The sequence below is a fragment of the Mustela erminea genome, chromosome 7 (assembly GCF_009829155.1).
Source record: "Mustela erminea isolate mMusErm1 chromosome 7, mMusErm1.Pri, whole genome shotgun sequence".
NCBI classification, from domain to species: domain Eukaryota; kingdom Metazoa; phylum Chordata; class Mammalia; order Carnivora; family Mustelidae; genus Mustela; species Mustela erminea.
The window spans coordinates 46,182,728-46,208,594 of record NC_045620.1 but is presented as its reverse complement, the minus strand read 5'-3'; the positions used below and the strand labels follow the sequence as shown (position 1 = coordinate 46,208,594).

Here is a 25,867-nt window from a genome sequence, read left to right as displayed (position 1 = left end):
GGGGTTATCACCACAGAACCCACAACCGACAGGGAAAGAAGGATCCCTACAGGCCTAGAATAATTTCTGAATCATTTCTACAGACCATAGATAAATAGGAAATCATAATCATTAGAGGTAAAACCAGAAATTCCTACAAAAACAGCAATGATAATGTGTGGTTTATTACTACGGAAAAACGTGAAATACACGTACTTCAACACATATATGATTTTCAGCACATTACCATTCATGAGAAAGCAATCTACTGAAAGTAAAATAAATTGTTGGGCCACTTTTTCTTTTTTTAAAGATTTATTTGAGAGAGAGTGCAAGAGCGAGAGTGAAAGAGAGAGAAAACATGCAAGGAGGGGAGGAGGAGCAGGAGCCCAATTTGGGGCTTGATCCCAGGACCCTGGAATCATGACCTGAGCCAAAGGCAGACACTTAATGAACTGAGGCAGACACTTAACTGACTGAGCCACACAGGTGCCCTCTGATCATTACTTTGTTAAACATGGAAGTCCACTGGTCTATTCAGATGTTGTACACAAGTTAGTTTCATGAGAACTGGTTAAAATGTTTCCAGAAGTATATTTTATTTTAGTGTCTTACATATATAAAATTAGTTAATTTAACTAACCAAAATCAAAAGGAATACAGTGAATTTCATTTGGACCCCTGTCTAGCTCTGTATTTCTCATGTCCCAGAATCACTTCTAGTCATCCTGGACACATGCCTCTTTTTACCATGAAGACTTAATTCCATGATTTTGGTTCCATGGGGTCTCTATATACATGGTATCGTCACAGAATACATACTCTCCATGGTACTTGTAGAAGCTTCCAAACAGGATCCCTAATAAATTTAAAATCAAGCAAAAATAAGATACATCTAAATCAAGAAAAACCTCGGGGCACCTGGGTGGCTCAGTGGGTTAAACCTCTGCCTTCGACTCGGGTCATGATCTCAGGGTCCTGGGATCAAGCCCCGCGTTGGGCTCTTTGCTCAGTGGAGAGCCTGCTTCCCTTCCTCTCTCTCTGCCTGCCTCTTCTGTCTACTTGTGGTCTATGTCTGTCAAATAAATAAAAAAAATCTTTTTAAAAAAATAAAAATAAATAAATAAATAAATAAATAAATCAAGAAAAACCTCAAAAATGTTTCATGAAAAATAAAGGCAGAAAAAAATCTTGTATATTTTCTCCTAGAAACAGAACAAATGGAGGGAAAGTCACCATCATCCAGAATACATATTCATTAGATTCTTATATGCTTCATGTTAGATTAAGCACAACAATATTTCTAAGTGGAATTGGAATGTAAAGCTCATTAAGTACAAATACTGTCTGTAGAGAGAAGGAATCCTTCTTAATAGTCTACCTACGCACCTGCCTAGACAAATGGCAAAAGTCCCTATTTCCATTTTTAGTATGCCAGGTACTTCACACTCTACTTTGCTTTTACTATTTCTCACTTCCAGAATAACTGCTTTCACATAAACTTAGCACATGCAAAAACTATAGTTTTTGTTAAAACCTAAGCAAATTTCCTATGATGTAAAAATTCTGTCACACACTTACTAAAACATCTCTTGCTTTCAACCAAGAAAAGAAAAATAAAAAGGATCAAAGAAAACCTTCAAGGCTACTTTTAAACAAATCTCTTCATGTGGCTCCGAGAAATATATATAACCCTTAAGTATTCATAAAGCAGAAATATTTCCTGGCTGATAAGTAATGAAGTAGAAGGTAAAACAAACTTATTATCATTCATTTGTATGGCTCTAACAGAAGATCCATTGAGAGGAAGAAAAAAAAATTCTGAGGTAGTGAATTGCACTTCAGAAAGGTACCAGCGAGAGAGGAAAAATGACAGTTAATTTTTTCCTTTGGTCTTTAAAAACTTATCCCTTTTCTAAAGCTCTAAGGCCATATAAACCAAGGCTTCGCCAATAGCTCCTCAAGTGACAATTTACCTAATCAGCGTGGCAATCACAGGAAAGATTCCATGTTTACTGATTGCACTAATCAAAAATCACTTTCCAAATGCAGCTAATTGACAAGTTTACCAACTGAAATGAAGAGAAGTGACATACTGGGTTCTCTGGGTTACAGAAATGAAATGCTTTATTCACATGGAGCACTCAAGGCTGCACTTGACTCCAGCAAGTTATCAGTACCCAGACAATTACTCATCAGCCAAAAACTGACACATCAAAGACAAATCAAAAACCAACAGTGAAAAACACCTATAGCAGACACAGAGTTTGACCAAATGGCCTGCCTTGAGTGTTATTTTGTACCACATAAAGAAAATAGCTATGATACTACAAACATTAAAAAAATTAAATGGCTTAGATCTCAATTTTACTGTAACTATTTCTGACCAAATTTCACAGTTCACGATTCTATAAAAAAGAAAGCTGATCTTTTAATATTTAATGCCCTCATAGCACTTACTGTGTGCTAGGCACCATTTCCAGTGTTTAATAACTTAAACTCCTTTATTATGGATATTCTGTGAAAGGGGTATTCTCAGTACCATTTTAGAAATGAGAAGGGGAGTGGCGGGGATGTCACAGGGCTCCTAAGTGGCACGGTCAAAGCAGGGGCTATGTTCTCTTAACCACTCCACATGCTACACTATGCTACTCCACAGTTCAGATGAACTTGTGCTGTTGGTATAGGTGACTCTCCAGGTTACTTCAGGAAGATCAGAGGAGAGCCACTACCTTAACCAGGAGGCTCACAAGCTTAGGGTTTCAAGAAGGCAGGATCAGGGATTTAAAACTACTTTCAACATTTCAGAAGTTTTGAATTAACATTATTCCACACATCTAATTAAGACAGGAAGGAAAAATAAATGTACTTAACACATGCACTTTGGTTACCATCTTGACTGATTTATGGGGAGAAAATCAGAAAAAAATTTTGGCTAAAACATCTGAAAATGTTAATTAAATATCAGCAGAAGACCACTACCCATCCAGCAGAATGGCTACAGGTGTAAAGACTGACAATACCAAGGGCTGGTAAGAATGTGGAGCAACTGGACCTTCCTTGCACCGCTAAAGGAATGTAAAATGGTATAAACTGAATTTAACTTGGGAAATGTGTCTGGCATTTTTATTCACGAGAGCTGAACATGCATGTGAATGTGCACGTAGTCTTGCAATTCCACTACTTGTACATACCTACCCATCAGAGATGTTCACTTATGTGTGCTCAAAGACACAGGAATTTCATAGCAGTACTACTCCAGAAGCCCCAAACCGGGAACCAACCCAAACACTATCCCGAAGAGAGAGAAATGACGACATAGTCACTGATGGAGCAGGGGAAGCGTGAGAATGAATGAACTGCTGCAGAAACAATGCAGATAAATCTCAGAAACAAAATATGGAACAAAAGAGGGCAAATTTTCAAAAAGGTCAATCGTGTTAAGAGTCCATTAAACAAACAGATGAAACAAATCTATGACACTGAAGTCAGGAAAATAATTACTTTAATGGGCTGGAGTGGCACCTGGGAAAGAACATAATGGGGGCCTTCTGGAGACTGGTCACTTTATACTTTTTGATCAAAGTAGTGGTTACATGAATGTATTCATTTCATAGAAATTAATCAAACTTCACACATATGACTCAGAACTTTATATGTTACATTGTAATAAAAAAGCATATGAAGATACATGTATAATAATCCAATTTTCAAAAATTGCATGTAAGAATATAATGAAAGAAACTACTGCTTTATTGCAGGACCGTGGGATTACGGGTGTTTATATTTTATTATCTGCCATGTTTCCTTTAATTAACATGTATTACGGTTAAAATCCATTTAAAATGTCACTAGAAGTATGGAGTGAAAAAAAATCAGCTTTCCCACCCTCATAATTGGTTCCCATTTATGCTCCCAGAATTTTGTACTAGTTATTCTAAGCTTTTCTTTTTTTTAAGATTTTATTTTTTTATTTGACAAGAGAGACAGGAAGAGAGGGAATACAAGCAGTGGGAGAGGGAGAGCCCAATGAGGGGCTTGATCCCAGGACCCTGGGATCATGACCTGAGCCAAAGGCAAACGCTGAATTGAGCCACCCAGGTGCCCCCAGTTATTCTAAGCTTAATACCACCTGACTTTTTGCCATATACTTTAAACTCTTTTTTTCCCCATCAAGCCAGAGTAGCCCAAATTCCCCTCAGTAGGCTCAGTCTGAATAGCACATTCTTGCTGATTTTTTCCCATAAACTTTTTCATTCCTACCATTCCCATTCCCTTTGAAAGTCCCAGCATTACACATGTCACCAGGCAGAGAGGGACACTCATTTCTTGCCCTAAATCAATCCCTACTTTACAAAACATATTCCCTATTTTTAATGATATAATTAAAATAGAGACTCTGAATGAAATAGATTCTAATTGAAGTCACTCATAAGACCGGTAACAATGGCAAATGAGAGACTCAAGGTAATAAAAAGGGAGAGGTGACCCTACTATTTGAAATAAAATGCACAGATGCTAATCTGGTAAGAGCTGACTGTTGATGAAGATGACAAACTTAAGAACTATAAAAAAATTACAGGCCGTGAAAGACATGAAATTCTTTACCTCTGATGTGACCTTGATAAATAAAAGACCTTCCTGACTCTCTTCTTACTCTTACTGTTGGAGATGGATCCTGCAGGATGAAAGGGGACCTGAGAACGAAGCACTTGGATTTACATGAACACCATACTGAGTGAGTGACTTATTTTCTGTGAAGGCAGTCCATGGTTTTTATAGATTCCCATATGGGTCTATGATTCCCTAGAAGATCTAGGGAATATTTCCCAAAGTGTGGTATGCCTACCATGGGTGTTATATAAGATCAGTTTCTGGGGACTGTGAACAAACATTTTATCTTCATAATTACGTACTTATTTTTATGTATATCTGAAAAAATACAATGTCATATACTTTTGATATAATCTTATATTTAAAGTCAATCAATTTAAGTGGAAAAAAAGGATTTTAAAAGGTTTTAAGTAGTTGTCTGGGTGATAATCTGGATTATGGTGACAGCATGTCCAGAGACTGGGCCTTAGGAAACATGAAATGAAAGGAAGCTACATAATGGAGAACACATGCTTTCACCTTTGCTGATCAAACCTCTCTCCAAATTTCTCAAAGTTTACTAAATGGAACAACCTCAGAAATGCCTCATAACCATCATTTTGAGAAATACCAGCTAACCTAAGCCATAGAGAGTATACTTGGTTCTAGCACTCTGCATCTCATTTTTTTCTTCCTATCTGGAAGCTATGATACCATTATGGATAGAAGTACATGGTGAAGAGTCATAAAAAAAAGGAACTAAAAAGGAATATGTCAATAAACAGCTGGCTTTATCAAAAGCTGGATATGCTTTCACCATTTACTAGTAAAATGTCAGGGCATAGATGACTCTTCCAAAGTAATTAGACCTCTCTGTTGAATGTGGCATAGCTTGATATATATATGGAAATATTCAGAAATGTCACTTGCTAAATCTTAGGGGGAAAGCAGCTAAGTAAACTACCGCATAAGCAGATCCCCACAAGGCCCATTAAACTCTGTGCCCTTTCTGTGTTTCACTAAATAGAATAAAACCTCTGAATTCCATAGTTGTCATGTAGTCTTAATATTGTTCCATTCAATGTCATAAAGCCACAGAGAGAGAGAGACAGAGATAGGCAGAGAGAATACACTGAAAAGAGGGAGCTCTAAGACAGAATGAGACCTTCAGAACCAATTTCTTTCTGGATACTGTACCAGGAAAATCTGGGTAGTACTAAAAAAAAAAAAAGGGGGGGGCCTGTAACTTAATTAGCATGAAATCAGCACATAGGATAAATACTTTCCAACAATCTTCACATTAATCTGGTATTTCTTTGACAACTACAACTTTGATTTAAAAAGATTTCTCAGAGCAGCCCCCTGTTTTTGTTAATTTAACTTGCATGAAATATTTCCAACAATCAGAAAGAAACTTAATAAAATAACACTTAGATTTAACAAAGGTTTAGCATCTTGCCACAGTCACATGTCATGTCCCCCCACCACCATGCTGTCCCAGTTTGGTTGGGCAGCAACCAGATAATCAGGAATGGAGAAGCAAAGACTTTATGAAGAAGATGGTTTTTAGAACCTGGCACATGACTTGAACACAGCCACAAAGCTCAAAAAATAACAAAATGGGGACACAATTTAAAATTAATACAAAATCTATAAAAAGCCTAACATTTAACTCCTTCTTCTCCTTTTCCAATATAATCCAAATGCCATGTAATTATTTTCAATGGGTAACATTTCTGAAGCACTTCTATCCACAAAACAGGTTACAAGGGGTCAGGGAAAGGCCAAGATTTTCAGAGAACCACGAAATTAAAGGAGTATTCCTACCTAAACCAATACCTGGCTTTATCTTAACATGCATCACAATATACAAGGTGCATCATGAAAGGGAGATACTGGTGTCTTTCAGTTGATTAAGAGGTTGTAATTCCAGGGACGCCTGGGTGGCTCAGCTGGTTAAGCGGCTGCCTTCGTTCGGCTCAGGTCATGATCCCAGCGTCCTGGGATCGAGTCCCGCATCGGGCTCCTTGCTCAGCCGGGAGCCTGCTTCTCCCTCTGCCTACCACTCTGTCTGCTTGTGCTCACTCTCGCTCCTCTCTCTCTCTATGACAAATAAATAAATAAAATCTTAAAAAAAAAAAAAAAAAAAAGAGGTTGTAATTCCATATCTACTGCACCGGATTTAACTGCCCCAGTACTTGTATTAATGGAATAAAAAGCAATTCACTCCACACACCTCCTTCTGCACAGGTTCACTGTGGCATATTTATAGATAAAAGTAAGAAATCCAATTCATATTATTCAATTAACTATATACAGCCAAAATAAAAGTATCTGAAAAACTTTACATTCCCTTATAATTCTTCTAAATTATATGTTTTTATAGTCCACTATCTCTGCCCTGATAAAATACATCTTTCTAGCAATGAGATTAGAAACCAACCTTTGCTGTAATATTTCATTTAACATGTCAAATATCAATTTGTAAAAACTTACTTGACATAAGTTTTGGAATCTGGGCTTGTCCTCTCAACAGCGGCCTGTATAAGTTCCCTTGATAAGTTGCAGGTGGTGGTGCAGCATTTCCATAAATGCCAGCCCCTGAGCCTCTTGGCATAACATGGCTGTAAAAGGATCCCACCAACCAGAAAAAAATTTATAGACAGATTCATTACATGACAGCTGATATAAATTAAATAAATGCTAGTAGTTGTCCCTTTACTACTAGACCTGATAAAGATAATACAAACTTAAAAGATTTATAATTATTGGGGAGGGTATGTGCTATGGTGAGTGCTGTGAAGTGTGTAAACCTGGCGATTCACAGACCTGTACCCCTGGGGATAAAAATATATTATATGTTTATAAAAAAAAAAAAAAAAGATTTATGATTAACAAAGTTCAAAATAGTACCAATGGTAAGGGTGATAGCGTATGTTTGTTTGCCACACCAAGATTCTTAACTGATAATTAATTATTAATTAATTACTTCATGTAAAGAGGGAGTCTACTTTTCTTTTTTGTATCATATTTAAATTTTGCCCTCAAGGACCCATGCTATTGCTATCACTACATATACTTCTGTTCTATAACTTGCCGTTTTCAATTCTATGAAACATTTCCCTATATTTTTCATTGTCTTCATAATTATAGGATATATACCTAATTGAGTACTTCACTATGGTGATGTCTCATTTTATTAAATTATTCCTCTCATTTAGTACTACTATTATTAATAATGCACTATAGATTTGGGCATATAAATTTATGCCCCTCTAAAATTATTTTCTCAAGATAAATTCCAAGAAGTAGGAATATGGATCAAAGTTGAGTTATCTTCATGTACTGATCATATACTTTATTATGTACTTGTTATATACTATGCATCATATATTGTAATGTATTAACACTTTATTTTTTTTAAAGATTTTATTTATTTATTTGACAGAGAAAGACAGAGAGGGAATACAAGCAAGGGGAGTGGGAGAGGAGAAGCAGGCTTCCTGCTGAGCAGGGAGCCTGATGGGGGGCTCAGTCCTCTGGGATCATGACCAGAGCTGAAGGCAGACGCTTAACTGACTGAGACACCCAGGCACCCCTTGATTAACACTTTAAACAGATTCTGCCATACATTAATTCAGCTAAAACTTTCTTGAAGGTAAAGAGAATGTTTTATTCCTTTGAAAGATCTGTTAGAAAGACAGGAGAACCTTTTAAGAAAAAATAACAGAATTCTCAAATGACACATAAAGCATAAACCAAAGAAACAAAAGTGAATTTTAAAAATGAAGAGCATGGGGCGCCTGGGTGGCTCAGTGGTTTAAGCCGCTGCCTTCGGCTCAGGTCATGATCTCAGGGTCCTCGTATCAAGGCCCGCATCGGGCTCTCTGCTCAGCGGGGAGCCTGCTTCCCTCTCTCTCTCTCTCTGCCTGCCTCTCTGTCTACTTGTGATCTCTCTCTGTCAAATAAATAAATAAAATCTTAAAAAAAAAAAAAAATGAAGAGCATGAGAGTATCAAAGTCATTAAAATATTTGCCACGTAGTTTCAATTAATGGTCTCTTAAATATTTGTAGGATAAATAGTAACTTAATCCTTGTGAATGATTCAAAAAAAGCAAAACATACAAAGGATAGCAACCTATTACTCACCCCAAAGTCCTAAATGCAGCCTGATCGAGGTGGACAGGCCGCCGGTCCCGATTAAAACCAAGCTGGGGTTTCCACTGCCGTCCATTGCTGGACTTTTCCCAGTCACTAGGTTTCAGTACTGGTGCTGGTTTTCTGACCATTTGAAAATACAATATTTAGTACTGGAATAAACACTGTTCATACAAAATAAAATGAGATAGTTCATATTTTATAACCGCATTATTGTTACCTTGCTCCTGGAAGCATTACAGCTTTAAAAATGTAGTCTTCAGCAAACTGTGGGTCTTTAAAATTAATACTAGGAGAGAGCAACATACAATTTAATGACTTCATTATATTCCCTTGGCTCAACTATTATGTAAACTGAGGTATTTTTCATGTTTAAAAAGAGTAACTAAAATTCAAAAGTCTTCTCTCCAAAAATTATTTTAATCAATAGTTTCACCAAAGCTAAGTATCTTTTTCACCAAACTGCTGCTAATCCCTAGTACATAGCCTACATGTAAATTTCTCTGTGGGAAAAGCCATGCTCTAGCTAATTGTGGGTGATCAGAGAGAAGAAACAGACACTGTTTCAAATCTTGAGCAATTCCAACAGGATACTGGAGACAGGAGGAAGAGGTTTACAAACAACAAAAAGACAATAAAAGAAATACCTTTTTTTTCTAAGATTTTATTTATTTACTTGACACAGAGAGACATCACAAGTAAGCAGAGAGGCAGGCAGAGAGAGAAGGGGAAGCAGGCTCCCTGCTGAGCAGAGAGCCCTATGTGGGGCTCGATCCCAGGACCCGGAGATCATGACCTGAGCTGAAGGCAGAGGCTCAACCCACTGACCCACCCAGGCATCCCTAAAAGTAATACCTTTCATTTTGTTTAGTGTGGGGCAAAGACTTACCCTCCAGCATCTTAGGGAAAATTAGTTCTTATGGCAAGAAAGAAAAGATGCAAATGCCACTAGAAATACTCACAAAATCAGAAAGTGAACACAAATAATCTATGGGGAAATACGTTAAATTTCCCAGTTGGAGCCCTCTATTGTGCTCTCTTAATGCTTCCCTTGTATCAGGAACAGTCACAATTTGAAAACTACACAAAAGGCTTATTGTATTTTATAAATATGTACACTCAGACTGTTGAGTATAAGCTGGATCAAGCTTCCTTTCTGGTGGGGTTTGCATGTCCCGAAAGCTGGTAAATATTTAAGTTTTCCTTTTGATATAGCAATGCCTCTTCTAGAATTCTGGATCTGTACTCAAAGGTTTATACCTAAGGATGCTCAAGACATTTGTATTCATGCTGAAAAACTAAAACCTAAGTGTGGGATTTAATAGTGGAGTGGTTAAAGAAACTATGGTTCTCCACAAAAATGGAATCCTCAATTGACATTTCAATACGTATACAACAGCCTAGGCATATATTCAAAAAAGTAATCAGTGATATGCTCTGTATAATTATCTCCTTTCCTTCTTTGTGCTTTTTATTTTCTAAAATTCCTCCATGATTACACTTGAAAATGGTTTTACTCAAGAGTCCAGATGGGGACCTGCAACTCTATGGTCAAATAATCTTCAACAAAGAAGGAAAAGATATCCAGTGGAAAAAAGACAGTCTCTTCAATAAATGGTGCTGGGAAACTGGACAGCTATGTATAGAAGAATGAAACTCGACCATTCTCTTACACCATACACAAAGATAAACTTGAAATGGATAAAAGACCTCAATGTGAGGCAGGAAAACGTTTCTACTCAAGAAGGTTTTATTGAATTGGTTGACATTTTAGATAGCTAATTTTTTCTCTTAAAATATTGCCATTTTAAATTATTAGGACCTACTTTTGTAGCACTGGGATTTAACTACATTTTAAGTACACAAAAATAACTTCATTTATAATAAAAATGCTGATCTCAAGAGTAGCTAAACAATACTTCATTTACTGAATCAATTCCTCTTACAATTCACTCTTCACTGGCAACTGTCTTTATCTCAAATGTTCTCTACTGGGCAAAGTGGCTTAGGGCAGTGTTACAGGTTTAAGAGGGTGACAGAGAAAATGGTAGTTAAGTATAGAGGTTCGTTAGGGCCTTCCAGATACAAAGTAAAGAGAGAAAATCAGTAATAAAAAGCAAGACTTGCAACTAGAATGTCTCAAAGCAGTTATCTTTGTGTCAGCAGAGCTTTTCAGCAGTTTACCAAACAAACTTAAAGAGTTCCCATAGCATACACAGTCTCAGGGTGGGCGTGGGGGTACAAATCCTGGCCAGGCATCAAGCTTGTCTCCCCTTCCGATAAAGGAAATGGGAAATATTTAATAACATTTTCATAAGAAAGTGGAAAAGGCAACAACAGACACAGAAAAGATGCTGAGTCAAAGGATGTGTGTACACATACCTTCCACTCATGTCTTTGTTAATATGGGATAAAAGTATGTGTGCAAGGGGGAGAGGGAAGAGGATTCTTTCACCTGGGACCAAGGAAAACATCATCCAAGAGGCCATGATATAAAGTGGGACAGGATTGGTTACAGAATGGGAGGAAATAAATGTAACCAAGACATGGAAAGGGCTTCCAAAGGAACTAAGGAAAAGCTCAGTTTAATTGGAGCAGCCTTCTCAATAGGGATCTGGGAGAGAAGCCATCCCTATACAAATGATCTAAGTGATTACATCCTCAATTCTCCCAAGAAAGACATATAACTACTCCCATTCTAAAGGAATAAGACACAAACTGACTGGTTACATGAAATGAATGCTTTAAGTTTGAGAACTGGCCTGAGGGCCTTTTAGAAATCATTTATCTATTTATTTATGTAAAGATTTTATGTATTTGAGAGAGAGAGGGCACAAAGGAGGCAAGGTTAGAGGGAGAAGCAGACTCCCCGCTGAGCCGGCAGCCTGATACAGGACCCGATCCTGGCCTTCCAGGATTGTGAGCTGAGCAGAAGGCAGATGCTCAACTGACTGAGCTGCCCAGGCATCCAGGACTTTTTTTCTTTTTAAATTTAAGTAGAGTTGGGCATGGAACAGGGCGTGGAGCAAAACACAGGAGACGAACTCATGACCCTGAGATCAGGAGACGAACTCATGACCCTGAGATCCAGATCTAAGCTGAGATCAAGAGCTGGTCACCCAACTGAGCCACCCAGGCATCCCAATGTCTCAAGCCTTAACTCCCAAGTGAAACCTCAGCTGAGAAGAGCTAGATTGGAGCAAGCAAGTTTGTGAACAGAGGTGAGCAGGAACACAGGCTGGCCAAACTGGGTTAATGTCATTGAGAGCCTGCTCTGACCACAGTGTGAAATCACTTCAGATAGTCAGTCAGGGAGTAAACATGATCAGGAAGGCAACTCAAAAAGAAATTCCTGGCAACAGGCGCTGGAGGTGCAAATGCTGGGCAGGCAAAAGAAATGGCAGGGCTGGAACTAGAATGAAGATCACATTCAGGTGAGGGCTTGAGATGAAGATCTGCAAGTGATGTACAGAAAAATGGGAACTAAATGAAAGAAACAGTCAAGGTAACGAGTTCCCAGGCAGAGTAGAGAACCCCAGGTTTACAGGGATAATCTCTCCTGAAGGATAATGGTTACAAGAAACATAATAAGACAGCCGAAACCAGCGTTTGAGAAAACAAACCCATTTATTTATGAAATATGTGCAGTTTACTGTCAACTGTCCCTCAATAAAACTGCTTTAAAAATTCCATCATTCATGGTCATGTTCTAAAGGGGAAAAAATTTCCAAGATAATGGGAAAAAAAATCTCCAACATCTCCCCTACTTACCCTCAGAACCAAACTCAACAGAGTGATCTATATACTTCATAGGAAACAAACTATTAGGAGACAGAAAAGGAGCATCTAAAAATAAGATTGGAGGTCCCTACTGAAGAGATAAGTGATGCTATTTTTGATCTCAAAGATTAAAGCATTCTTTTCCCTTGGATCTTGGAGAACAATTTGAAGACTTATTCTCTCCTAAAATGAGTTAAGCTTTCATTGGTTCAGGGTGGGTTTTTTTTAGTAATTTGTTCCCAAAAATATATAATAAGAACTATTATATTTTTAGAAAATAAAACAAAAGAAAAGTACAACTCAACTGTACTTTTCCAACGTGAAACACTAGCCACAACTTAAACAAACCTCTCCAAAAACAGAAAATACAGGGACGCCTGGGTGGCTCAGTGGGTTGGGCCTCTGCCTTTGGCTCAGGTCATGATCTCAGGGTCCTGGGATTGAGCCCCGCATCAGGCTCTCTGCTCGGTGGGGAGCCTGCTTCCCCCTCTCTCTGCCTGCCTTTCTGCCTAACTTATGATCTCTGTCAAATAAATAAATAAAAATCTTAAAAAGAAAAAAAAGACAAAAAACAAAACCTGAAACACATAAACCAGGCAGGAGCCCATTAGTCAAAGTCCCAAAGGGGAACTTTATTGAGACCCAACCTTTCAAAGTTCCTTCATTTTTTTCAGGTTTATGTAATTAAAATTCTTATAAACAGAAAAACTAAAATAACAAAAATGATGTTATTATAATAAAATACATAAATAAAAATAGAAATAATAAAGAAGAAAAACAAGATTAATCTTTGATAATTTCTACCACCAGAAACAAAAGAGCTTAACTGTGGAGCTAGTCAGGGGAGAGAAAGCAGTAACACTGAGATAACACAAGAGCACCTTCAGGGAGGAAATGAGTTAACAGAACAGCTTATAGATTCAACAGGTGGCCCTTCTGAGGTAAGAGAACTGTGTTTAGATGTGTACTGCTCATCTAACTCTGTAAACACAAGTGTTTTTCACTACTTCTTCCAGGTGGCACAGAGCTGACTTACAAAGCCTAGGCTTCTATCTACCAGACCATCATGTCCAGGAGTAGCATAATGGATCCCTCCATTGGTAGGGAACCTCCCTGTTATTTTAATCACCTAATTGTTATCACAAGCACATTAAGAACAGAATATAAAAACTATAAACCTAAGCATGGTTGAAAATAACAAAACTGAGCAGTGCTTTTATTTGTATTACAAGTAGCACTTTAGACACCATTAGTAAGAAGAAAATACTATAGCAAAGTCTCAACAGAAAAGGAATGGAATGTACAACACCCCTTTCCAACTCAATTCACTTTAAGAATTAGCCTTGCAAATGCTATTTTAAGTACTATTACTGCTTGAGTGCTAGCACACTTCACAAAGATAGCAGAAAACTCCAAATATCAAGTTACATATTTTTACTCTACCTTCCCCTGACATTCCTTAATTAATGCTAATTCAGCATACCAATGCAAACTGTTCTTGTAAAAAAAAACTTCATGATTCATATACTTGACATTTTAAAACACTTAAGTTTATAGGACTTAAGATATCTTTTCTGACATTCTATCAGAGGAGGCTAACCAGGCAGTGGAAATTAAGCCCTCCCAAGAGCTTTCACCATCAAATCTGTGACTGACTCTATATATTCCCCTTCCTCTAGGCTTCTGATTTCAAGTTATCTGCTTGCCAACCATGAGTCTTACTGCAGTAATAGTTACATTAAATATTCACATTTTTAGAAAACCTTCTTGAAGAGATAAAACATTCTACTGTTTTAGAAAGTGTTACTGCTTTCTTGCCTGATTCATAAAAAGTGTGAGAAACACTTCTCTGAAGGAATAAGCATTGCTGGAAGACGATGGCAAACACTGGGCTTTGACACTATGAACACTATGAACACCTGGGCTTTTATACAAGTTTAGAACTATGCCAGGTGCTAGGAGAAAAAAAAACCAAAACCAAAACCAAAACCAAAACCAAAACAACCAAAATCTTAACAGTGCTACTGATAAAAATAACATATAAGACTAAGTAAATTTCAGATTACATTTCAGAAGAGAAGAAAAGCTATGAAATATAGGATATAAAGGAACGAACATTGCAGGCACAAAAGTCAATGGGATACTCATGGGAAGAGCCTGCACTGAAGGAGGAGGCAGGTGTCCTTGAGGAACTGTGGGGATTCAGGCACAGAGCCATAGCTCTGCCAAACCAGGACAGGCCTTCAAAAAGCAAAGAAGTATAATTCCAGTGACAATATAGAGCGAAGATTTCTGAGGAGCGGCAATGTTTAACAAAGATAAGCCTCATAGCATATGCCAGTAGATTCAGTGGGAAGGTGGAATCAAATAAATTAGCTGGAAGATCATTACAGTAATTCAGAAGAAACTCAAAATAAAGGAAAACAAAACAAAACAAAAACAAAAAAACAAAAACCCCGAAAACACAGGCTCACTGGGAAGAGCCAGAAACAAACAACAACTGGGAAAAAGAAAATCCAGAACAGTAGTATAGATATAGGAATTAAGGTAGAATGAGAAGCCAAAGCACATAGTGTAAGAGAGCAGAGCAACAGGACAGTCAGGGATAGAAAGGGGAGATCAGCACGGAGAACTGATGGGGGGCACTGGACAAAGAAGGCCAGAATGCTGAGTCTGAGGTAAAACAAAGGGTGTGTGTGTGTGTGTGTGTGTGTGTCTGTCTGTCCCTCTACTCCAGATGAATAGAAAATTGTGCCACTGCAGTAGGAAGAAAATTTAATTTTAAGATCATATGAGGTTTTATATATTTAAAGGTCCCCCCCGCCAAAGATTTTATTTATTTGAGGACAGGGAAGAGCACAAGCAGGGGAAGAGGCAGAGGGAGCAAGAGAAGCACATTCCCTGCTAAGCAGGGAGCCCGACATGGGATCATGACCTGAGCTGAAAGCAGACGCTTAACTGACTGAGCGACCCAAGCACCCCTATATTTGAAGTTAACAAAGAATTAGTCTAAAAATATTACATCTAAGCAAATTAAAATGGTGAAGAATGGGATCAGGAAAAATAAGGGAGATAGCTCTGTTCTATTCAAAGTTAAGCTACTAATATGTTGGCTGATTTATGGAATCAGAATTGGGGCAGAAGGAGATCTCCTAGGTCACAGCTGACTGTATTTTTCTAAGAGTCCTTCTAGGAACTTAAACACTTCAATAACCTCTATCCTATGCCTTTTTAACACTACAGGTAAGAGCTATGTGGTAGGAAAACCCACCTAAACTCAACTTGAAGAACTTCTCAAATATGGGATGGAATACTGGATGCATACAAACAGAGAAGGGAAAAAAATTTTGACAGGAGTCAAAATAGAAATAACCAGCAACTGGAACCAAAGCCTGCATTCTCAGATTTTCATTTATAAAACAAACACAAGACTGGGATGAAAAACAAGCCCCCAAACACACACACAAAAACTGCAATAAACTGGATCAACCTCATTACCCCTCAAAGGAAACACTGAAAATTAGCTTATAAGGTAAAAGTTAATGTGGTCTTTCATAAATCTCTAGGACATTAACTCAAATCGATTTTATTATAAAGTTTTCAACATATGTCTGAATTTCTACCTAGATCTGGTATTTGTCTTGTTAAGTTTAATAATCTTAGGAGAACACAATGGATACCAAATAATACCAAAGGCCTTCTTCAGGCTCATAACCAACCAGCCAACAATAACACCACCATACACACAGAAGTTAGAGGATTTGCCAATTTTATAATTCTTCCCTTGGACAAGTCTTTCTGTCCTAATTGTAAAGTTAAGTAGAAAAAAAAAATGTTAAGTACTTCTACAGGGCTGGGCAGAAAGGCCCCTGAAAACATGCAGAACTGGGGAGCATAAGCAAGCATGTGACAATCCAAAGACGGAACTGGTAGGATTAACTGGCCTGAAGCACTGTTTCAAGGCAGAGAGATCCCATGGGTTAATAAAGTGTCCACACTGGATCTACCTGAACCAGACTATTTGTGATGGGTGCAAGAGCATGGCCCACAATTCTAAACTCCACCCTTAACAGAAGAGCCCAAAGACAGAGAGCCAGAACAAATTACATGTAAAGATAAATTAAAAATGTGTGTAAAGATAAAAGCAACTAATTTAGAAAGATTTTCCAAATTCATGACAGTTTTCTTTAAATAAAAGCCCCTCTAAAGTGGCAGTTGCTATCTATCTAAATCTATTAATAGGAAAATGAATATGCTCACACTTTACAATGATAAATTTAAATAAAATCCAAAATACTTCTGAAGAGTAAGAGAAATAGTAACAATGACTCGGAGAGAAGGATTCAGTAACAGTCTTCGCAAGCAGGCTTTTACAAAATCCTTGAATTACTAGGATGTGTTTTCCTTAGTCTTGCCTAAAGACTGAAGAAAATGGTAACATAAATCCTGCAATCAAGATTTGTAATTACATATAAGAATTAAGCAAATGAGTAATAAGTGTGTTGGTTTTTATTCTAAACAGTCACATTATATTTTACACATAGAGAATGCTGTACGAAGAAATGCAAGAAATTAAATATGGGGGATGGAAAGGATGGGGTGGCTGGGTGTTGGACACTGGGGAGGGTGTGTGCTGTGTTGAGTGCTATGTGTTGTGTAAGACTGATGAATCATAGACCTGTACCCTGAAACAAATACATTATGTTAATTTAAAAAAATTTGAAAATAAAAAAGAAAGAAAGAAATGAAATACATTTTTCCAGGTAGCAGAAATGATCTAATTTTAGTTTATAATAATTATTGGTAAACATTTCCGCAAATTTATTCTATCTCAACCAAAATAAAGTATGTAATGTTTTGTTTTTAAATGCTGCAGGGCCACGCCTGTAAATATAATTAAAATAATCTGTTATAACACAAGAGAAGCTGTGTGGGTCTCTGGGGTAAAGAGGTCTGTTTGCTCCTACATAGTAAACTACTCTTAGAAACTCCTACTTTCTACCTCCCACTTTCCTAATCCAGGAAGAATTAAGAGGTTGTCAGGGGAAACCAGTAAGCAGAGAAGCAAGCTTGTTAAATCAGTAACCTTAACAATATACATAATTTAAAGTCAAGAGGCTCTGTTCTGAGGTCTGCAACACAGGGACTCTCCAATCTCAAAACACTGGTGGAATAATAGCTGCCATTTCCTTGTGATTCAGGGATCTTCTTAAACTTATCTGCAAGTTCAGAGCTGTGTTTTGATCAAACGACATTAATTTTCGAAGACTTACCTGATTGCAGTGTTCTGTGTCAGATCCCGTAACATGGGGACAGGAGAACATACTATCCTAAAGAGAAAGAAGGGAGTAAGTTGTAACCTTTTGGACAAGTGGAATTAAGATGTTGCTTTAGGAAAGAGAAGTCATTAAAATGTACCAACAAAAAAATGACACAACCAATTACATCTTTAAAAAAAGGACCCTGTCTTCCTTGCTTGTAATCTCAACAGAAAACTATTGTGGGCAAACGGTTCATATCAGAATTTGTAAAGGATACAAACAAACCGGAAAGGGGCACAGAAGAACAGAACAGGTACTTGGTAAATGAGGGAAACCTAATGGCTAATAAATATACCATATGGCATTCAATTTCATTAGTAATTAGAGAAATGCATGTATAAGACACAAGGTGCCAATAAGCATCCACTAAACTGACAGAAATTAAGGTCATGACAATCAATTCCAAGGGTTTGCAAGAATGTAGAGCAACAAATCTCTCACAAACTGCCACTGAGATTACAAAATAGTATAATCACTTTGGAAAACCACCCGTTATCTACAAAAGAGGAAGATACAACTGACCAGCAATTCCCAAACACTGATCTCAGAACCCCTTTAAAACATTTCTAAAAATCAAGGACCTCAAAGAGCTTCTGGTTATGTTGGTTATGTGTATCAATATTTACCTATTAAAAATTAAAACTAAGAAATTTCTAAAATACTAATTTAAAGATAACAGTAATAAACCTATTACATGTTAACATAAATAACATTTTTAATGAAAAACTGTTTTACAAAGCAAAAAAAAAGAAGTGTCATTGTCTTACATTTTTGAAAATTTCTTTAATATCTGGCTTAATATCTATCTTATTAGCTGGATTCTCTTATCTGCTTCTGATTCAATCTCTTGAGATAGCTATCACACTACATTCAGCTTCTGGACAACTCCACTGTACACTCAAGAGAGAAAGAGAATGAGAAAAGCAAATAATATCATAGCATCTTAGTATTATTATAAAAATAACCGTGAACTCCTGGATCTCCTGTAAGGGCTTTAGGGACCCCCAGGGCTCCCTGCACACAGTGATACAGCTACTAGGCTGAAGAGGTGGGCTCTGACCCCAAGTATTTTTATAGTCCAGCAGGTTCTCTGTTGTTTTGTTTTCTTACTATTACTAGAAAATAAAACATTTGGGCAACAAGAAAAAATGCTAGCTAAACTTCCTCCCAGTCACCCCAATGTGCACAAATGAATGCTTACTGATCTGGAAGAATAGCTTCTTCATCCAAAGAAAACTTTCCTTGAATCCCATGACATAGTTCAGGTGGTACATCCACTGGCTGTAGAAAAATGCATTCCTGATCATAAACCCAAAAGAATGGAAAGCAGGGATTCACACATATACGTGTACACCAAAGTTCAGAGTAGCATTATTCTTAAAAGCCAGGAGGAGGAAACAACCCAAGTTTCCATCAACAGATGAATGGACAAAGAAAATGCGGTGTATACATACTATGGTCATAAAAGGAAGCCCTAATACGTGCTACAACATGAATGAACCTTGGAAACATTACACTAAGTAAAATAAGTCAGACACAAGAGGACAAATATTATAGGATTCCATTTATTCCACTTCCAAAAACAGGTAAATTCAAAGACAGAAAGTAGAAGACAGGTTATCAGAAATAAGGGGAGAGAATGGAGATGTATTGTTAAGGGATAGCAGTTTCTATTTGGGACGATAAGTTCTGAAAGTGGATAGTGGTGAATGGCTGCTCAACACTGTACATAGATTTTTTTTTTTTTTAAGATTTTATTTATTTATCTGACAGACACAGATCACAAGTAGGCAGAGAGGCAGGCAGAGAGAGAAGGAGAAGCAGGCTCCCCGCTGAGCAGAGAGCCCGATGCAGGGCTCGATCCCAGGACCCCGGGACCATGACCCGAGCCGAAGGCAGAGGCTTCAACCCACTGAGCCACCCAGGCGTCCCAACACTGTACATAAATTTAATGCCACAAAATTATAGACTTTTAAAATGGTTTTTAAAGATTAAAATGGTATATTTTCTTCTTTTCCTTTTTCTTTTTTTTAAAAGATTTTATTTATTTGACAGACAGAGATCACAAGTAGCCAAAGAGGCAGGGAGAGAGAGAGAGAGAGGAGGAAGCCCGCTCCCTGCTGAGCAGAGAGCCTATTGTGGGGCTTGATCCCAGGACCCTGGGATCATGACCTGAGCCGAAGGCAGAGGCCTTGAACCACTGAGCCACCCAGGTGCCCTCTTTTTCTTTTTTTAAAAGATATTATTTATTTATTTTTGAGAGAGAGCAAGCATGTGTCCATGAGCTTTGGGAAGTGGTAGAGGGAGAAGTAGACTCTCTGCTGAGCAGGGAGCCCAATGTAGAACTTGATCCCAGGACCGCAGGATCATGACTGAGCTGAAGGCAGAAGCTTAACTGACTGAGCCATCCAGGCACCCCACTTATTTCTATTTTATCTAAATTTAACATATGTATTTCTGATGAATTAACCGAATAATTATACTGTCTAAAAGCACTTCATGATGGAAAAAGAGACCATACCTCTGTGGAACCTGTCTGGTAGAGTTCTAAAATGAAGTCATGGAGTGGGTGATGTTTGCCCACAAATAAGATGTCACCTCCAAGACTGTTTCTTTTAGCTGGGGGGAAAATAAGGAAAGAAGTAAGATCAAACAATTATATCTGCAAGAGCAACTTTTATGAGAATAAAATAAAAAGAAACATCTAAATTTTAAAAACTTTAGTATAAGGTCTACAATAAAATATACTTTATATTTCTTAAAGATTTTTTTTATATGACAGACAGAGACACACCGAGAGAGGGAACACAAGCAGGGTAAGTGGGAGAGGGAGAAGCAGGCTTCCCACTGAGCAGGGAACCCGATGCAGGGCTTGACCCCAGGACCCTGATATCATGACCTGAGCTAAAGGCAGACAGACACTTAAGAGCTGAGTGCCCCTACAAAAAATAATTTAAAAGTGACAGACCTAAATGTGTGAGGTCTCTGTAGAAGAAAAACAAGTTTGACATTAAGGTTTCAAAGATCAAAGACTATCAGAAAATATTATCACTAAAACATATTTCAATATAGTACTGTAAGATAAGGGATAAACTTATATAGAACTCAATTTCTTACTGTAAGAAATACATAACCATTTCCTGAGCAAACCCAAACAAATTACATCATCTGATAACAAAGACTACTCTAAGAATGGCTGACAGAGAAATTATTTCTATAGGTTTATTATACTGGTATTAAATAAATTTTCCAATAGAGTCTAGCTTTGCAATTTCCCAACACTTTTAACTGTCAGTATTTTTTTTTTTAAAGATTTTATTCATCCATTTGACAGAGAGAGATCACAAGTAGGCAGAGAGGCAGGCAGAGAGAGAGAGAGGAGGAAGCAGGCTCCCTGCTGAGCAGAGAGCCCGATGCGGGACTCGATCCCAGGACCCTGAGATTATGACCTGAGCCGAAGGCAGCGGCTTAACCCACTGAGCCCCCCAGGTGCCCTTAACTGTCAGTATTTTAAATGCCACTCCATACCAATAACATTTCAGGTTAGCATACTAAGTAAATGCCTTTATTTCAACATAGCTTTTTTAAACCAAGTTAACTTATTGGAGGGGATGAAGGAAAGAAGGGACAGAGAGGAAATTAATACACTCACAGCATGGAAAATTAGTTTTGTGTGTGCATGTCATGTAAGAATCAAAAAGTCAAGGGGCAGGCACTTAGGTGGCACAGTTGGTGAAGTGGCTGACTCTGCATTTCGGCTCAGGTCATGGTCTCAAGGTCCTGGGATTGAGCCCCACATTGGGCTCCACACTCAAGGCAGAGCCTGCTTGAGGATTCTCTCTCTTCCTCTCCCTCCTCCCCTACCCCTGCTCATGCATGCTTGCCCTCTTTAAAATAAATAAATAAATGTTAAAAAAAAAAAAAAAAAAGGAATCAGAAAGTCAAAGGATATTCCTGAAATGCTGTTTTTGTGTTTTTTGTTTTGTTTTGTTTTGTTTTTAAAGCAGGCTCTACAACTAGCATGGAGCCCACTGTGAACTTTGAACTCACAACACTGAGACCAAAAACTGAGCTGAGATCAACAGTCAGATGCTTAACTGACTGAGCCACCCCAGCACCCCTCAAAGTATTGCTTTTTAATAAATCTAACACTTGTTAAAAAAAAAAAAAAACCAACTGTATTTACTATTCAATTTGGATAATATATTTTATGAAGCAAAGTTGACTTTTCTTATGAAGAAGTAAAAACCAACGGTCTATGCCCCCTGTGTATGTGAAATTTGACAAATGGAAAAAAGAGTCTAATACTATACAGAAATGTAATGTCTGTAAGATACAGACTCAGTGTTGAGACCAAGTGGAAGCAGAGTTCTTACTCTCTTCTGGAGTGAGGTCTGGGTATACCTCTTCTAGAGCAGCTCGCAGCCTTCGTTCGTCCACAAAAGGCAACAGAGCAACACCTGGAGAAAGAAACGCACACCAACCACTGAGCTATTAGGATCACCCAAATTCAACTTATTACTCGTTCAAATAAACGTTTCTAGTAGAATATCCCTGTTGGCGTAAAAACATTTTGGAATTGAACTCTATTCAAAACTCAGATGCAAATACTTTCCATGTGTTCAGAGAAGAAAGAAGTTTCATATATTTTCCATCCTTAAGATAGCTCATATGAAAAGCCATGTTTGCAGAATCTTAACTCCATGATGATAAAACTTTTAAATTAAATGAACAAGTGGCCACCTGGACACCAGTCTATGTTCTCTTGCCTTACTTATGAGGATGTCCTTGAGCAAGCCAGTTAATCTGCAAAGAGTCTGAACTTGTCCTTTCATCTTTCTAGGACTTTGTTTTCAACTAAAATATTCAGAAGGTCTGTTCAATGTGAATAAATGCATGGAATGTCTTCCAGCTCTAAAACTGCACAGCATTCTGTTTTTTACATTTTAAAACGTAATTACTAATTTAGATATAAGAAGTGTTTAAGGACTTGTTTAAGTAATCTTGGGGGCTGGGTAGGATCCAAGCTGTTCATATTCAGGCTGAAAACTGTCCTATGGAATGTGCTGGAATTAAAGTAATTGTTTTGTTTCAACCTACATTCATAATTTTCAAAGCAGCACACCAGTAATAAAGTATCTATTTCTAGAAAGATATACAAAGTTATTGAACCACATGTATATGTTATACTGTATACAGTAGTCTTTTGACAAAATAAAAAGTGTAAAATAAACAGCAAAGAGAAATGCTAAGTAGAGCTAATTTTGAAACTATTGCCAGTCAAAACTGCCACAATTGTGATTGTTCCCTTTAAAATGAGAGAAATGAAAGGTTCCCAAAGTTGTCATTAATTATTTAGCTACCATATTTTCAAAGTTTAGAAACAGGTTCAATTTCATTATCTAGAAGGGAAATACGCATTTTTTAAAGTTAAAAAGAAACTAAGTGAATTCTGAAGGGCCTAAAAAGTGATTTCAAGAATATTATCATCTATCACCAAAGTTAGGCTGTTTCATCTACTGGTGAACATATACATGGAAAAAATGCAGGGAGTTGTTCAAGTTTTGTTTAGTCATACACTTAAGACCTAAACAAATTATCAGAAAGACTGTCTTACAATATCAACTCTAAAAGCCAGCTCCAACTGGTAAGCAACTTGCAGTGCTAATGAAAGCAATAAGGTTACTAAGCAAAAAATCAGCCCTACTGTGCAAGACAGAAAGAAATGTCTTATACCCAGATGTGATAAATTTAGTTCTTGAGTGAGCTGATAGTAAAAATGACATTTACAGCTAATTTCTCCTGAGTACTTATTTATTACGTTAACATGCACTACCTCAACAACATAAGTAACCCAAGTAGTGACAGCACTTAGGTAAATACACAGTAGTCACAATCCCTGGGTCCAATCTTAGTTCAGCCACTGTGTGACTTTGATCAAAGGACTTAAAATACTCTGTTCATAAAATATGTAGCATTAGAAATGGGTATGCTATTTTCCTCTTACATATATTAAGGAAATACTACAAAAACACAACATTGCAAGAGTTCAGTAAATGTCAAAAAACTACCCAGATATATTTTATCTTCTATCATTTTAAGATACATGCAACTTAGGTAAGAACTTAAGTATTACCATTACTTTTAACAAGTTTTAAAGACATGGGGGAATAACTATAACTCCTCACAGTACTAAATTTGACCTCAAAAAAGTTATGTTCTTGCTGCAGTCTAATAACTGAAAATACTTACATAAAATATAAAAGTATTAAAGGTCTGAGTTTCAACTCATCCTAAAATTCATTTGGAATCTCAAGGACCCCCAAAGAGCCAAAACAACTTTGAAGAAGAAAAATAAAGTTGGAGGACTCCCACCACTCGATGGCAAAACTTACTAAAGCTACAGTAATTAAAACAGTTTGGTACTGGCATAAGGATAGGCGTATTAGGCAGTGGAATAGAGAGCCCACAAGTAAGCCCTCAGATACATAGTCAAATGATATCCAATAAGGGTGGCAAGATTGTTCAATGGGGAAGGAGCAGTTTCAACAAATGGTGCTGGGGAAAATGGATATCCATAGCAAAAGAATGAAGATGGACTCTAACCTTACATCCTATACAAAAGTAAACTCAAAATGGATCAAAGACCTAAATGTTAACAGCTAAAACTATAATTCCTAAAATGTGCGGGGTGGGGGGGAGCTTTATGACACTGGATTTGGCAATGACTTCTTGCATACAACACCAAAAACACAGGAATGACAAAATAGTCCAACAGAAATTGAATCTCCCTCATAATTAAAAACTTTGTGCATCAAAGGACACTGTCAAACAGAGTAAAAAGACAATCACAAAAGGGAAGAAAATAAATACAAAATCATACATAAGAGACTGGTGCTCAAAATATATAAAGTACTCCTACAATATAAAAACAAAAACCGGGGCGCCTGGGTGGCTCAGTGGGTTAAAGCCTCTGCGTTCGGCTCAGGTCATGATCTCAGGGTCCTGGGATCGAGCCCCACATCGGGCTTTCTGCTCAGCAGGGAGCTTGCTTCCCCTCTGTTTCTGCCTGCTGCTCTGCCTACTTGTGATCTCTCTCTCTGTGTCAAATAAATAAATAAATAAATAAATACATACATACAAAAACCTAATTCAAAAATGAGCAAAAAACTTGAAAGACATTTCTCCAAAGATACGGAAATAGCTAATAAGAACATGAAATAATGCTCAACATCACCAATAATTAGGAAAATACAAATCAAAAGCACAGTGAGATACTGCTTCATTAAAAAAAAAAAAAAGATACTGCTTCATACCCCTTAGGATGGCCATTATTAAAAAAAAAAAACAAACACAAATAAATGGAAAAGATATTACATGCTGATGGGATTGGAAGAATACTGTCAAAATGTCCATACTATCCTAAGCAAACTATATATTAAATGCAATCCATTTATGGTAAATGCCATAGAACTAGAACAAGGAATCCTAAAATTTGTATGGAACTACAAAGACACCAAAGAGCCAAAGCAACCTTGAGAAAGAACAAAGCTGGAGGTCTCACACTCTCTGACTTCAAACCATACGAGAAAGCTATAGCAATCAAAACAGTATGGTATGACATGAAAACAAACACATAGATCAATGGAATAAAACAAAGAGCCCAGAAAAACCCCCAAATATATAGTCAATTAATCTATGATAAAGGAAGCAAGAATATACAATGGGAAAAGACAGTCTTTCAAGAAATGGTGTGGGGAAAACCAGAAAGCTACATTCAGAAGAGTAAAACTAGACCATTTTCTTGCACCATATGCACAAATAAATTCAAAATGAATTAAAGACTTGGATGTCAGACCTGAAACTATAAATCACAGGCAGTAAGCTCTTTGACATCAGCCTCAGCAATATTTTTTTTGGACCAGTTTCTTCAGGAAAGGGCCACAAAAGCTAAAATAAACAAATGGGACTACATCAGACTAAAAAGCTTTTGTTTCAGCAAAGGAAACAATCAACAAAATGAAAAGGCGACCTA

General features: G+C 37.3%; 1 protein-coding gene across 1 annotated transcript in view; it reads right to left on the bottom strand.

The window, feature by feature from the left end:
- XRN2 (5'-3' exoribonuclease 2) overlaps positions 1-25,867 on the bottom strand; it is a 91,591-nt gene that overhangs the window by 10,851 nt on the left and 54,873 nt on the right. Inside the window, exons 21-27 of the mRNA XM_032351560.1 lie at positions 22,209-22,292; positions 20,354-20,451; positions 19,034-19,113; positions 17,785-17,841; positions 8,952-9,020; positions 8,723-8,854; positions 7,069-7,196 (exon numbers count right to left, since the gene is read on the bottom strand). Of these exons, the coding sequence (XP_032207451.1) occupies positions 7,069-7,196; positions 8,723-8,854; positions 8,952-9,020; positions 17,785-17,841; positions 19,034-19,113; positions 20,354-20,451; positions 22,209-22,292 (648 nt within the window). The remainder of the gene's footprint in view (positions 1-7,068; positions 7,197-8,722; positions 8,855-8,951; positions 9,021-17,784; positions 17,842-19,033; positions 19,114-20,353; positions 20,452-22,208; positions 22,293-25,867) is intronic.